General features: G+C 37.4%; 1 protein-coding gene across 1 annotated transcript; it reads left to right on the top strand.

Moving 5' to 3' along the window:
• Window positions 1-12,529: 12,529 nt before the first annotated feature.
• Window positions 12,530-13,097, top strand: LOC117026031 (60S ribosomal protein L17-like). Its single transcript, XM_033112436.1, has one exon. It carries the CDS (start codon window positions 12,543-12,545, stop codon window positions 13,095-13,097), a length of 555 nt encoding a protein of 184 aa, XP_032968327.1. The 5' UTR covers window positions 12,530-12,542.
• Window positions 13,098-15,381: the final 2,284 nt, after the last annotated feature.

Genomic DNA, 15,381 nt, shown 5'->3' with positions numbered 1-15,381 from the left:
CCACGGGTTTGGCAATGACTTCTTAAGTATAACACAAAAAGCATGACCCATGAAAGAAAAAATTTATAAGTTAGAGTTTTTTATAATTAAAAAATTCTGTTCTGCAAAAGACACTGTTGGGGCAGCAGGATGGCTCAGTTGGTTAGAGTAGGAGCTCTGAACAACACGGTGGCCGGTTCGATTCCCACATGGGCCAGTGAGCTGTGCCCTCCACAACTAGATTGAAGGACAACTAACTGGAACTGATGGGCCCTGGTGAAACGCACTGTTCCCCAATATTCCCCAATATTTTTTTTTTTAAAAAAAAGACATTGTTAAGAGAATGAAAACATAAGCCATAGACTGAGAGAAACTCTTTGCAAAACGTATTTGATAAAGGAGTGGTATCCAATATATACATAAAGAATTCTTACAACTGAACAATAAGAAAAAAAACAATTTAAAAATGGGAAAAGAACTGAACGGACACCTCATCAAAGAAGACATACTGATGGCAAATAAGCTTATGAAAAAATGTACAACATCATATGTCATTCAGGAAATGCAAATTAAAAGAACAATGAGATCCCATTGCACACCTACTAGAATGGCTAAAATCTGAGACACTAACAACACCAAATGCTGATGAGGACCTGGGGCAATGGGAACTCTCATCCACTGCTGGTGGGAATGCAAAATGGTACAGCCACTTTGGAAGGTTTCTTATAAAGCTAAATATACTTTTACCTATGATCCGCAATTGCAGGAATGAATAAATGAGTGAAAAACTTACATCCACACACACAAAAATTACCTCCACACAGATGTTTATACCAACTTTATTCATAATTGCCAAAACCTGGAAGCAACCGAGATGTCCTTCAGGAGGTGAATGGATTAAAAAAACTGTGGTACATCCAGACAATGGAATGTTATTCAGCCCTAAAAGAAATTAGATATCAAACCATGAAGTCTTGAGGAAATGTAAATGATTATTACTAAGTGAAATAAGTCAATATGAAAAAGCTACATACTGTGTGATTCCAACTATATAGTATTCTGAAAAATGCAAAACTATAGATAGTAAAAAGGTCAGTTGTTGCCAGGGGTTGAGGGAGGGAGGGATGAACAGACAGAGCACAGAGGATTTTTAGATCAGTGAAACTATTTATATGATACTATAATGGTGGATACATGTCATTATACATTTATCCAAACCCATAGAATATACAACACCAAGAGTGAACCCTAATGTAAACTATGGAGTCTGGGTTATAATGATGTGCCAATGTAGGTTCATCAATTGTCACAAATTTGCCACACTAATGCAAGTAATTAATAATTGAGGAAACTGAGGGTGCGATGGGGCAGGTAAGGGGGTATATGTGAACACTCACTACTCTCTGCTCAATTCTTCTGTAAACCTAAAACTGTTCCATAGACAGTCCATTAAAATGAATATAATTAAAAATCATAAAGTAGCAACTCTTTTTTTTCCTCTTACATCTATCTACTTCTTTTTAACATACAAGAAGTTAAATCCATTCACATGAAAATTATGCATGGGAACAGAATCTTTAAAAGTAAATCAGGTACAAACTTCCAGTTATAAAACAAGTCATGGGGATGTAATGTACAGCATGGTGACTATAATTTATAATACTGTACAGCATATTTGAAAGTTGCTAAGGGTAAATATTAAAAGTTATCATCACAAGAAAAAATTTGTAACTGTATAATGATGGATGTTAACTAGCCTTATTGTGGTGATCATTCCACAGCACATAGAAACACTGAGTAATTACATTGTACATCTGAAACTAAAGTTATATTCAACTTATAGCTCAATAAAAAGAAAATATTTTGATTTTCTAATGTCAACTGATGATCTTTGGCACAAATTCAACACTAACAGGAATCCCCAATTTGGGGTGCAATGAAGAAACTTTTCTTCATTTGTTTTTCTTGTTCTTTTGTTGTTTTCAGTTTTATACACCAATAAACTTTAATTTTAAAAAAGAAATTTTATTCAGTGCAAACAGCTCAATAGTGATACAGAATAGCTGTGAGAATAGCACAGCTATGGAATAGATCAAAGGTGTTAGAGCTCAATTATGAAGCAGCACAGCTGGGGAACAGCACTGCTGTGGGGGGTCTTGGGGCAAGGCAGCCCTGCTCTGTTCCAGTCTGCTCCACTGGCTTCAATCCCTTCCCCTCTGTCCTGCTATACAGTGGTCTGCTCCATTCTGCCCATTCTGCTCTGGTGAGACTTCTTCAGTGTTTCAGTTCCAGCCAGGGAAAAGCAGTTTCCTGTCTTCGGTGAAAGGGGAATGTGTGTTCCCTGAACTACAATAGAACTAATACAGAGAGAAGTCCCCACGCTGGATGCTGATTGGTCTGTCCTCTAGCAAATGAGGACTCAAAATCCTTGCACTTTGATGGGTCCAAAAGGCAATGTCCTGTATAAACATACAGAATGGAGCTGCTCTGATTGGTTGGTGAAGATGCTGACTGGGATATACCTGCACAGCTCCAATTGGACAGGAAACCCTCAGTCTTATTGGTTGAAATACAATTACAGGAAATCCTTTGTAAGGATTGGCTCAGATAGCCAGAACACAATGCAGACAGGCAGTTCAGTGCAGGAGGCAGCCAGTTCAGTGCAGGCTTCTCCCTGAACTGCAATTTACATGAGAAGCCCCTGTTTAAAAACCACTGGTAGGCTCTGATTTTAAAGTTAAGCCCAGTTATGCAACATAATAAAGGCCATATATCACAAACCCTCAATTAATATCATACTTAATGGTAAAAAAAAAAACTGAAGGCTTTTGCTTTACATTAAGGAACAAGGCATGAATGCCCCCTACACCACTGCTATTCAACATATACTGGAAGTCCTAGCCAGAGCAGCTAGGCAAGAGAAAGAAATAAAAGGCATATGAATTGGGAATGAAGAACTTAAATTGTCACTTTTTGCAGATGACATGATTTTTTACTTAGAAAACCCTAAAGACTCCATCAAAGAGCTATTAGAAACAATAAACAAATACAGTAAATTTGAAGACTATAAAATCAACATATAAAAATCCATTGCATTCCTACATACTAACAATGAAATTTCAAAAAATGAAGAAAAAACCCAATTTTTCCAATTGCAACTAGAAGAATAAAAAACCTAGAAATAAACTTAACCAAGGATGTGAAAAGGGCCGGCCCAGTGGCTCAGATGGTTGGAGGGCAGTGCTCCTAACACCCAGGTCACCAGCTCCATTCCCACATGGGCCAGTGAACTGCGCCCTCTACAGCTAAGATGGTGAACAATGGCTCTCCTTGGAGCTGGGCTACCTTGAGCAGCCTGAGGTTGGTATAAGCTACCATGGGCTGCCGCTGGATGCCGCTGGCTGCCACTGGCTGCCACTGGCTGCTGTGTGCTGCCGTGGGCAACCGTGTGCTGCCATGAGTGGCCTGTCGCCAGTGTGAGCGGCAGGCAACCAGCGAGAGCTGCCAAGAGCTGCTGGGAGCAGCCAACGGATGACAGGCAACTGAGTGCCTCAGCCGGGGGGGGAGCGCAAGGCTCATAATACCAGCATTGGCCAGGGAGCCATGTCCTACACACTAGACTGAGAAACAATGGCTTGGACCAGAGTGAAGGGAAGAGGCAGAAGAAGGGGAAAAAAGATGGGGAAAAAAAGGATGTGAAAGACATATACACTGAAAATTATAAGACATTTTTAAAAGAAATTGAAGAAGACACAAAGAAATGGAAAGACATTCTGTGTTCATGGATTGCAAGAATCAACATAGTTAAAATGGCCATATTACCCAAAGCAATATACAAATTTAATCCAACCCCATCAAAATCCCACTGGCATTTTTTAAAGAAATAGAACAAAAAAAATCATCAGATTTGTATGGAATCACAAAAGACCCCCAAAACCCAAAGCAATCCTAAGAAAAAAGAATAACACTGGAGGTATCACACTCCCTGACTTCAGCATCTACTACAGAGCGACAATAATCAAAACAGTGTGGTATTGAAAGAGAAACAGACACAGAGACCAATGGAATAGAATTGAGAACCCAGAAATAAACCCACATAAATACAGACAGATAATTTTTAACAAAGCAGTCAAAAACATACAATAAAGAAAAGAAACCCTCTTCAATAAATGGTGCAGCGAAAATTGGAAAACCACGTACAAAAGAATAAAACTAGACTGCTATCTGTCACTATATACCAAAATTAACTCAAAATGGATCAAAAATCCAAACATAAGACCTGAAAAAATAAACTGCACAGAAGAAAGCATAGGTACTAAACTTATGGACCTTGGGTTCAAAGAGGATTTTATTAACTTGACCTCAAAGACAAAGGAAGCAAAATCTAAAATAAATGAATGGGACTATATCAAACTAAATGGCTTCTGCACAGCAAAAGAAACTATCGATAAAACAAAGAGGCAACAAACCGAACAAAAGAAGATATACTTGCAAACAACTCTTCCAATAAGGGGCTAATATCCAAAATATATAAGGAACTCATACTAATCAACAAGACAAACAACCCAATTAAAAAATGGGCGGAGGACCTGAACAGACACTTCTCCCATGAAGACGTACAAACAGCTAACAGATACATGAAAAAATTCTCAACTTCACTAGCTATTAGGGAAATGCAAATCAAAACAACAAGAGGCTATCACCTCACGCCTGTAAGAATGGCTATCATCGCCAAGACAAATAATAACAAGTGTAGGAGAGATTGTGGAGAAAAAAGAACTCTCATACACTGTTGGTGGGAATGCAGACTGTTGCAGCTGCTATGGAAGGCAGTGTGGAGGTTCCTCAAAGAAAAAGTTATAGAATTACCATATGACCCAGCAATCCCTCTCCTGGGTATATACACAAAAAATCTGAACACATTCATCTGTAAAGACATATGTACCCTGATGTTCATTGCATCATTATTTACAGTGGCCAATAGATGGAAACAACCAAAGTGTCCTTCAATAGATGATTGGGTAAAGAAGATGTGGTACATATACACTATGGAATATTACTCTGCCACAAGAAAACACGAAATACTGACATTTGCGACAACATGAATGGATCTTGAGATTGTCATGCTAAATGAAACAAGTCAGTCAGAAAAAGTTGAGAACCATATGATTTCACTCATATGTGGGATATAAAACTGAAAGCAACAAACAAACAAGACAAACCAACAAAAACTCATAGACATAAACAACAGCTTAGTGGTTACCAGAGGGTAAGGGGGGAGATGGGGTGGTAGAAGAGGGAAAAAGGGGTCAAATATATGGTGATGGAAGGAGAACTGATTCTGGGTGGTGAACATGCAATGCAATATATAGATGATGTATTATAGAAATGTATACTTGACAGCAATATAATTTTACTTACCAATGTCATCACCCCAATAAGTTTAATAATATAAAAAGAGAAGAAATGTGAAGATAATATAATCTATTCTTTTATTATAATTAAAGTTTATTGGGGTGACAACTGTTAGTAAAGTTACGTAGATTTCAGGTGTGCATTACTATAATACATCATATATATCACATTGTGTGTTCACAACCCAGAGGCAGTTCTCTTTCCATCACCATATATTTGATCCCCCTTACCCTCATCTCCACCCCCCACCCCCCCTTATCCTCAAGTAACCACTAAACTATTGTCTGTGTCTATGAGTTTTTGTATCTTTATTTGTTTGTCTTGTTCTTTTTTTGTTTTCAGTTTTATATACCACACATCAGTGAAATCATATGGTTCTCTACGTTTTCTGTCTGACATGTTTCGCTTAGCATTATAATCTCAAGATCCATCCATGTTGTCACAAATGGCACTATTTCATCTTTTCTTATGTCAGAATAGTATTCCATTGTGTATATATACCACAACATCTTTATCCAATCAACTGTTGAAGGAACTTAGGTTGTTTCCATGTCTTGGCCACTGTAAATAAAGCTGAAATAAACATTGGAGCACATATGTCTTCATGGGTAAATGTTTACAGATTTTTATGGTAGATACCCAGGAGAGGGATTGCTGGGTCACATAATAATTCTACTCTTAGCTTTTTTAAGGAACCTCCACACCGCCTTAGATAACAGCTGCACCAATCTGCATTCCCACCAACAGTGTTTGAGGGTTCCATTTTCTCCACAGCCTCTCCGACACTTATTATTTGTCTTATTGATGATAGCCATTCTAAATAGTGTGAGGTGATATCTCATTGTGGTTTTGATTTCCATTTACCTGATGATTATTGATGTTGTGCATCTTTTCATATGTCTATTGGCCATCTGTATATCCTCTTTGGAGAAATGTCTAATCAGGTCCTCTGCCCACTTTTTAATTACATTGTTTGTTTTCGTTGTTGTTGAGTTGTATGAGTTCCTTATATATTTTAAATATTACCCCTTATCAGAGGTGATTTTTGCAAAAACATTCTCCCATTCGGTTGTTTGCCTCTTTATTTTGTCGATGGTCTCTTTTGGTGTGCACAAACTTTTTAGTTTGATATAGTACCATTAATTTACTTTAGCTTTTACTTCCTTTGTCTTGGAGGTCAAATTCATAAAATCCTCTTTGAACCCAAGGTCCATAAGTTTAGTACCTATGTTTTCTTCTATGTGGTTTATTGTTTCAGAACTTATGTTTAGGTCTTTGAACCATTTTGAGTTAATTTTGGTACATGGTGACAAATAGTCTAGTTTCATTCTTTTGCATGTGGCTTTCCAATTGTCTCTTGCACCATTTATTGAAGAGGCTATCTTTTCTCCATTGCTTGTTTTTGGCTGCTTTGTCAAACATTATCTGTCCATATTTATGTGCATTTACTTCTGGGTTTTCAATTCTATTCCATTGGTCCATGTGTCTTTTTCTGCCAATACCATACTGCTGATCTGTAGTACAAGCTAAAGACAGGGAGTGTGATACGTCCAGCACTGTTCTTTTTTCTTAAGATTGCTTTGGCAATCTTTTGTGGTTCCAAAGAAATCTCATGATTTTTTTGTTCTATTTCTTTAAAAAATGCCATTGGGATTTTGATGGGGATTGCATTAAATCTGTATATTGCTTTGGGTAATATGGCCATTTTAACTATGTTTATTCTTCAAATCCATGAGCAGAGAATGTCGTTCCATTTCTTTAGGTCTTCTTCAATTTCTTTTAAAAATGTCTTACAATGAATGGGTCAAGCAGGAGATCAAGGAAGAAATCAAAACATATTTCGAGACAAATGAAAATGAAAACACGACAACCCAAAATCTATGGGATGCCGCGAAAGCAGTCCTAAGAGGGAAATTCATAGCATTGCAGGCCTACCTAAAGAAACAAGAAACATCACTAATCAACAGTTTATCTTCACACTTAAGGGATCTGGAAAAAGAACAGCAAAATAAGCCCAAAGGGAGCACAAGGAAGGAGATAATACAGATCAGAGTGGAAATAAATGAAATAGAAACCAGAAAAACAACACAAAAGATCAATGAATCCAAGAGTTGGTTCTTAGAGAAGATAAACAAAATTGACAGACCTTTAGCCAGACTCATTTAAAAAAAGAGAGAGGACCCAAATTAATAAAATCAGAAATGAAAGAGGAGAAGTGACAACAGACACCACAGAAATACAAAAAATCTTAAGAAATTACTATGAGCAACTATATGCCAACAAATTTGACAATCTGGAAGAAATGGACAATTTTCTAGAGGCGTACAACCATCCATAGCTAACTCAAGAAGAAACAGAAAACCTGAATAGACTGATTACCACCACGAAAATTGAATCAGTAATCAACAATCTCCCAACAAACAAAAGCCCTGGACCAGATGGCTTTACAGGTGAATTTTACAAAACGTTCAAAAAAGAATTATCACCTATTCTCCTCAAGCTCTTCCAAAAAATCCAGAAGGAGGGAAGACTCCCAAACACTTTTTACGAAGTCACTATCACCCTGATCCCAAAATCAGACAAAGACACCACAAAAAAAGAAAACTACAGGCCGATATCTCTAATGAACATAGATGCAAAAATCCTCAACAGAATATTAGCGAACAGAATTCAGCAATACATTAAAAAGATCATACACCATGATCAAGTGGGATTCATCCCTGGTATGCAAGGGTGGTTCAACATCCGCAAATCAATTAATGTGATACACCACATTAACAAAATGAAAAATAAAAATCACATGATCATATCAATAGATGCAGAAAAAGCATTTGATAAAATCCAACAGCCATTTATGATAAAAACCCTTAAGAAAGTGGGAATAGAGGGATCATATCTCAACATAATAAAGGCCGTATATGACAAACCCACAGCTAACATCATACTCAATGGGGAACAGCTAAAACCATTCCCCTTAAGATCTGGAACAAGGCAAGTTTGCCCACTATCTCCACTTCTATTCAACATAGTGCTGGAAGATCTAGCCCCAGCAATCAGACAAGAAAAAGAAATAAAAGGCATCCAAATTGGTAAGGAGGAAGTAAAATTATCATTATATGCAGATGATATGATACTATATATAGAGAACCCTAAAGACTCCACCAAGAAACTATTAGAGCTGATAGATGAATTTAGTAAAGTAGCAGGATACAACATTAATATTCAGAAATCAGTTGCATTTGTATATACCAATAATAAAACATCAGAAGGAGAAATTTAAAAAAAAATCCCATTTACAATCGCTCCAAAGACTATAAAATACCTGGGAATAAATTTAACCAAAGAAGTCAAAGATCTGTCCTCAGAAAATTATAGGACACTGAAGAAAGAAATGAAAGAAGATATAAATAGATGGAAACACATATCATGTTCACGGATAGGAAGAATTAATATAGCTAAAATGTCCATACTGCCTAAGGCAATATACATATTCAATGCAATTCCTATCAAATTACCAACGACGTTTTTCACAGAAATAGAACATATAATCCTAAAATTTATATGGGACCATAAAAGACCCCGAATAGCTTCAGCAATCTTGAGAAATAAGAACACAGTGGGAGGTATAACAATACCTGACTTCAAATTATACTACAAGTCTACAGTAATCAAAACAGCATGGTACTGGCATAAAAACAGACACATAGATCAATGGAACAGAATAGAGAGTTCAGAAATAAATCCATTAATCTACGACAATGGAAGCAAGAATGTACGATGGGGTAAAGACAGTCTATTAAATAAATGGTGCTGGGAAACCTGGACAGACACATGCAAAAAAATGAAGCTGGACCACCTCCTTACACCATATACAAAAATAAATTCAAAATGGCTTAAAGACTTAAATGTAAGATCTGAAACCTTAAAATATCTAGAAGAAAATATAGGAAGAAACTTCACAGACATTACCCGGAGTAAGATTTTTACTGATATATCCCCTCGCGCGAGGGAAGTAAGAGAAAAAATAAACATGTGGGATTACATCAAACTAAAAAGTTCTTTCACAGCAAAGGAAACCATCAATAAAACAAAAAGGGATCCTACTGAATGGGAAAAGATATTTGCCAATGATATATCTGATAAGGGATTAATATCACAAATCTACAGAAAACTCACTCAACTGAACTCCAAAAAAACAAACGACCCAATTAAAAAATGGGCAGAGGACTTGAAGAGACATTTTTTTAAAAAGGACATACAGATGGCAAACAGACATATGAAGAAATGCTCAACCTCACTAACCATCAGAGAAATGCAAATAAAAACCACAATGAGATACCACCTCAACCAAGTCAAAATGGCTATCATCAATAAATCAACAAACAACAAGTGCTGGCGCGGATGTGGAGAAAAGGGAACGCTTGTGCACTGTTGGTGGGATTGCAGATTGGTGCAGCCACTATGGAAAACAGTATGGAGGTATCTCAAAAATCTGAAAATGGAACTACCCTATGATCCAGTAATTCCACTCCTAGGTATCTATCCGGAGAAATCCAAAACTCCAATTCAAAAATCTTTATGCACTCCTATGTTTATTGCAGCACTATACACAATAGCTAAGACATGGAAACAACCGAAATGCCCACCGGTAGATGACTGGATTAAGAAACTGTGGTATATTTATACAATGGAGTATTACGCAGCCATAAAGAAGAAAGAAATATTACCATTTGCAACAACATGGATGGACCTAGAGAACATTATGTTAAGTGAAATAAGTCAGACAGAGAAAGATAAGTACCATATGATCTCACTTATATGCGGAATCTAAAGAAAAGAATAAGTGAATGAACTAATCAGAAACAGTTTTGGAGACAAAGAGGAAAAACTGAGGGTTGCTAGATGGGCGGGGGGGTGGGGGTAAGGGGGAAGGTGAGGGGATTAGAAAATAGGCGGTAACCACAAGATGGCCACGGGGTTTTGAAAATTAATCTGGGGAACATAATCAATAATGTTGTAAAGTTTTTGTAGGGTATCCGATGGACACGTGTCCCATTTGGGAGACCACCTCAGGGAAGATATAGATGCCTGATCACTGCACTGTACACCTGAAGCTGAACAATAAGGAATGCCAACTATAATATTATATATATATATGTCTATATATATATATGTATGTATACACTTACAAGAGGTGGAGTACAGCATTGGGAGTGGAGACAGTGGAAATGGGATGGCTCAGTGCGATGTCAGAGAGATAGTGGATGGGGGGAGGGGGTCCACAGTGTGAGGGATATAAATGATAAACGTCTAAGTATTACTTTGTCTTGTGCACCTGAAACTAATTTAAAAAAAAAGTTATCACTTAAAAAAAAAAAGTCTTAGAGTTTTCAGTGTACACCGTAGGTCTTTCACATCCTTGGTTAAGTTTATTCCAAGGTATTTTACTCTTTTTGTTGCAATTGCAAAAGGAATTTTTTTTATAATTTCTTTTTATGTGATTTCATTGTTAGTATATAGAAATGCAATCGGCTTTTGTAAGTTGATTTTATAGCCAGCAAGTTTACTGTATTTGTTTACGGTTTCTAATGCTTTTTGGTGGAGTCTTTAGGGTTTTCTATATATAGCATCATGTCATCTGCAAAAAGTGACAAAAACTCATAGACACAGACAATAGTTTAGTGGTTACAAGAGGGTAAGGGGGATAGGGGTGGGAGATGAGGGTAAAGGGGATCAAATATATGGTGATGGAAGGAGAACTGACTCTGGGTGGTGAACACACAATGGGATTTATAAAAGATGTAATACAGAATTGTACACCTGAAATCCATGTAATTTTACTAACAATTGTCACCCCAATAAATTAAAAGAAAAAAGTGACAACTTAACTTCTCAATTCCCTATTTGGATGCCTGTTATTTCTTTCTCTTGCCTGATTTCTCTTACTAGGACTTCCAATACTATGTTGAAAAGCAGTGGTGGTAGGGGACAGCCCTGTCTTGTTCCTGAACTTAGAGTGAAGGGCTTTAACTTTTCACCATTAATTATAATATTAGCTGTGGGCTGGTCATACATGGCCTTTATTATGTTACATATTTTCCTTCTGTCCCCGTTTTAATCATAAATAAATGTTGTATCTTGTCAGACACTTTTTCTGCATCTATTCATATAATCTTATGATTTTTGTCCTTTATTTACGTGATGTATCACATTGATTGATTTGCATATGTTGAACCATCAGTGTGCCCCTGGGATGAACCCCACTTGGTCGTGATGTATAATCTTTTTAATGCATTCTTGTATTCGATTTGCTAGAATTTTCTTTAGGATTTTTGCATCTGTATTCATCAGAGATACTGGTCTGTAACATTCTGTTTTTCAGTGTTATTATCCTTACCGGGTTTTGCTATCAGGGTAATGTTGGCCCCATAAAATGAGTTAGGAAGTATTGCCTTTTCTTCATTTTTTTGGGAAGAATTTGACTAGGAAAGATATTAAATCCTATCTGAATGTCTGGTAGAATTCAATAGTGAAGCTATCTGGTCCTTGACTTTTGCTTTTAGGAAGGTTTCTGATGACTGATTCAATTTCCTTACTGTTCATCTGTCTATTTAGATCTTCCAGTTCTTTGTGATTCAGCCATGGAAGGCTATGTGTTCCCCACAAACGTGCGTTGAGTGATGGATGAGGGGGCAGCCCCCTTGTGTCTTTCCTCTTGTTATCTTAGTGAGCCTAGCCAAGGCTTTGTCACTTTTTTTCTTTTCAAAGAACCAGCTCTTTGTTGCATAATTTTTTTCTATTGGCTTTTTGTTCTCTGTTTCATGTAGTTCTGCTCTGATTTTTATTATTTCCTTCCTTCTGCTGACTTCGGGTTTCATTTGTTATTCCTTTTCTAGTTCTTTAAGGTGTAATGTAATGTTATTTATCTGGGATTTTTCTTCTTTCTTGAGATAAGCCTGTAATGATATAAATTTCCCTCTTAATAGTGCTTTCACTACATCGCAGTAATTTTGTTAGGATGTATTTTCATTCTCATTTGTTTCTATGTATCTTTTTATCTTTCCTCTGATTTTTTTTCACCCAGTCGTTCTTTAAACGTATACTGTTTAGCTTTTTTCCCCAAAAGCGGCCTGAGGTGACCTCTGAAAATGGTTCGCTATTCACTTGACCCAGAGAACCCCACAAAATCATGTAAATCGAGAGGTTCAAATCTGCGGGTTCATTTTAAGAACACTCGTGAAACTGCGCAGGCCATCAAGGGGATGCATATCCGAAAAGCCACCAAGTATTTAAAGGATGTCACGTTACAAAAGCAATGTGTGCCATTCCTTCGTTACAATGGTGGAGTTGGGAGATTTGCCCAGGCCAAACAGTGGGGTTGGACACAAGGTTGTTGGCTCAAAAAGAATGCAGAATTTTTACTGCACATGCTTAAAAATGCAGAGAGTAATGCTGAACTTCAGGGCTTAGATGTAGACTCTCTGGTCATTGAACACATCCAGGTGAACAAAGCTCCCAAGATGCGGCGCAGAACTTACAGAGCTCATGGGCGGATTAACCCATACGTGAGCTCTCCCTGCCACATTGAGATGATCCTCACTGAAAAAGAACAAATTATTCCGAAACCAGAAGAGGAGGTTGCTCAGAAGAAGAAGATCTCCCAGAAGAAACTGAAGAAACAAAAACTTGTGGCCCGGGAGTAAATTCGACATCAAATAAATGCTAATAAAAGGAAAAAAAAAAGTATACCGTTTAATCTCCACATATTTGTGGTTGTTCCTGCTTTCATTTTGCAATTGATATCCAATTTCAAAGCCTTGTGATCAGAGAATATGCTTGGTATGATTTCAATCTTCTTAAATTTGCTGAGGCTAGTTTTATGTCCCAATATATGATCTATCCTTGAGAATATTCCATGTACACTAGAAAAGAATGTATAGTCTGATGTTCTAGGATGAAGTGCTCTGTAAATGTCAGTTAAGTCCATTTCATCTAATGTGTCATTTACAGCTGATATTTCTTCATTTATTTTCTGTTTGGATGATCTATCCATAGCTGTCAATGATGTATTTAGGTGTCCTACTATAATTGTGTTTTGGTCAATATCTCCCTTTAGTTCTGTTAGTAGCTGCTTTGTATATTTTGGCACTGAATGATTGGGGGCATAAATATTGATGAATGTTATGTCTTCTTGTTGTATAGTCCCCTTTACCATTATGAAATGTTCATCTTTGTCTCTTGTTATCTTTTTCACCCTGAAGTCTGTTTCATCTGATATCATTATGGCTACACCTGATTTTCTCTGGGTACCATTTGCTTGGAGTGTCAATTTCCACCCTTTCACTTTGAGTCTATGCTTCTCCTTGTAGCTGAGATGTGTCTCTTGGAGATAGCATATGGTTGCGTTTAGTTTTATGGTCCAATCTGCTACTCTGTGCCTTTTTATTGGTGAGTTCAGTCCATTTACATTTTGGGTGATTGTTGATCTGTGAGGATTTCCTATCATTCTGTCTTTTGTTTTCTGGTAGGATTGTGTCTCCATTGTTTCATTGCCTCTTTGTTGCTGTTATTTCAGTGTGGTGGTATTCTATGATTTTTCCCTGTTTGTTCTTTTTTTATGTTATATAGTTTAGTTCTGGACTTTTTTTTGAGTGGTTACCATTAAGTTTATGTAAAAGAAAGTTTCATATTTAGAGTATTTCATTTTCTTCAGCATGCTTCCTTTCTCCATTCTCTTGTGCTGGTTCAGACCTTTACTCTCTCCCCTTTTATGTTTTTTGTTGTCACAAATTTTCCCTATTTATGCTGTGAGTTGATTTCTGTGTTGCAGTAGCAAGTTGTCTTTTTCCTCTCTCTCTCTCTCTTTTTTTAAACATTTTATTGGGGAAGGGGAACAGGACGGTATTGGGGAACAGTGTGTACTTCCAGGATTTTTTCCAAGTCAAGTTGTTGTCCTTTCAATTGTAGTTGTGGAGGGTGCAGTTCAGCTCCAGGTCCAGTCGCCGTTGCTAGTTGCAGGGGAGCAGCCCACCAACCCCTGCGGGAGTTGAACTGGCAACCTTGCGGTTGAGAGGACGCACTCCAACCAACTGAACCATCCAGGAGCTCAGTGGCAGTTCAGCTCAAGGTGCCGTGTTCAATCTTAGTTGCAGGGGGCGCTGCCCACCATCCCTTGCGGGACTCAAGGAATCGAACTGGCAACCTTGTGGTTGAGAGCCCACTGGCCCATTTGGGAATCGAAACAGCAGCCTTTGGTGTTAGGAGCACGGAGCTCCAGCCACCTGAGCCACCAACCCTGCCCCTCCTCTCTTTTTAAAAAAATTTTTTTTTTCCTTCTTTACCCTGTATGTTAAGTTTAAGTACATAGTGTCCTATTTGGTGTAGGGGTTGCCATTTCCTTCTTCTGTCTGTCTTTTCATAATACTACTCATGGTTTTGTATACTTTTTCTTTTTTTTTCAGTTTGAATAGCCTCCATCAGTATTTCTTCTAGTGCAGGTCATGTGTTAGAAAATTCCCTCAGTTTCTGTATATTCTGTATATTCCCTCAGTTTCCTCCTTCATATAAAGGATATCTTTTCTGGCTATATTATTCTTGGCTCAAAATTTCTCTCTTTCATTAATTTGAATATTTGATTCTACTCCATCCTGGCTTGTAGACTTTCTGCTGACAAATCTGGTGATAATCCAATGGGCTTTCCTTTGTAGGTTACTGTCTTCTCTTCCCTGGCTGCCTTGAGGATTCTTTTTTTGTCATTAATTTTTGACAGCTTCAATACAGTGTGTCTTGGAAAAGGCCTGTTGGGATTGAGATAATTAGGCGTTCTATTTGCTTCTTGGATTCGAGGATCCAGTTCTTTCCACAAGTTTGGGAAGTCTCATCAACTCTTTCTTTGAATGTACTCTCTGTTCCCTTCTCCCTTTCTTGTCCTTCTGGTATGCCTATTATTCTTATATTGCTCTTTCTGATGGAGTCAGAAAGTTCTTG

Source organism: Rhinolophus ferrumequinum, chromosome X (assembly GCF_004115265.2).
Source record: "Rhinolophus ferrumequinum isolate MPI-CBG mRhiFer1 chromosome X, mRhiFer1_v1.p, whole genome shotgun sequence".
Lineage (NCBI taxonomy): Eukaryota > Metazoa > Chordata > Mammalia > Chiroptera > Rhinolophidae > Rhinolophus > Rhinolophus ferrumequinum.
Note: the sequence above shows the minus strand (reverse complement) of the source record. Positions and strands in the feature narration are given on the sequence as shown.

What these genes read in the sequence shown, in the direction of transcription:
- LOC117026031 (XM_033112436.1), top strand. Translation starts at nt 12,543, where the DNA reads ATGGTTCGCTATTCACTTGACCCAGAGAACCCCACAAAATCATGTAAA.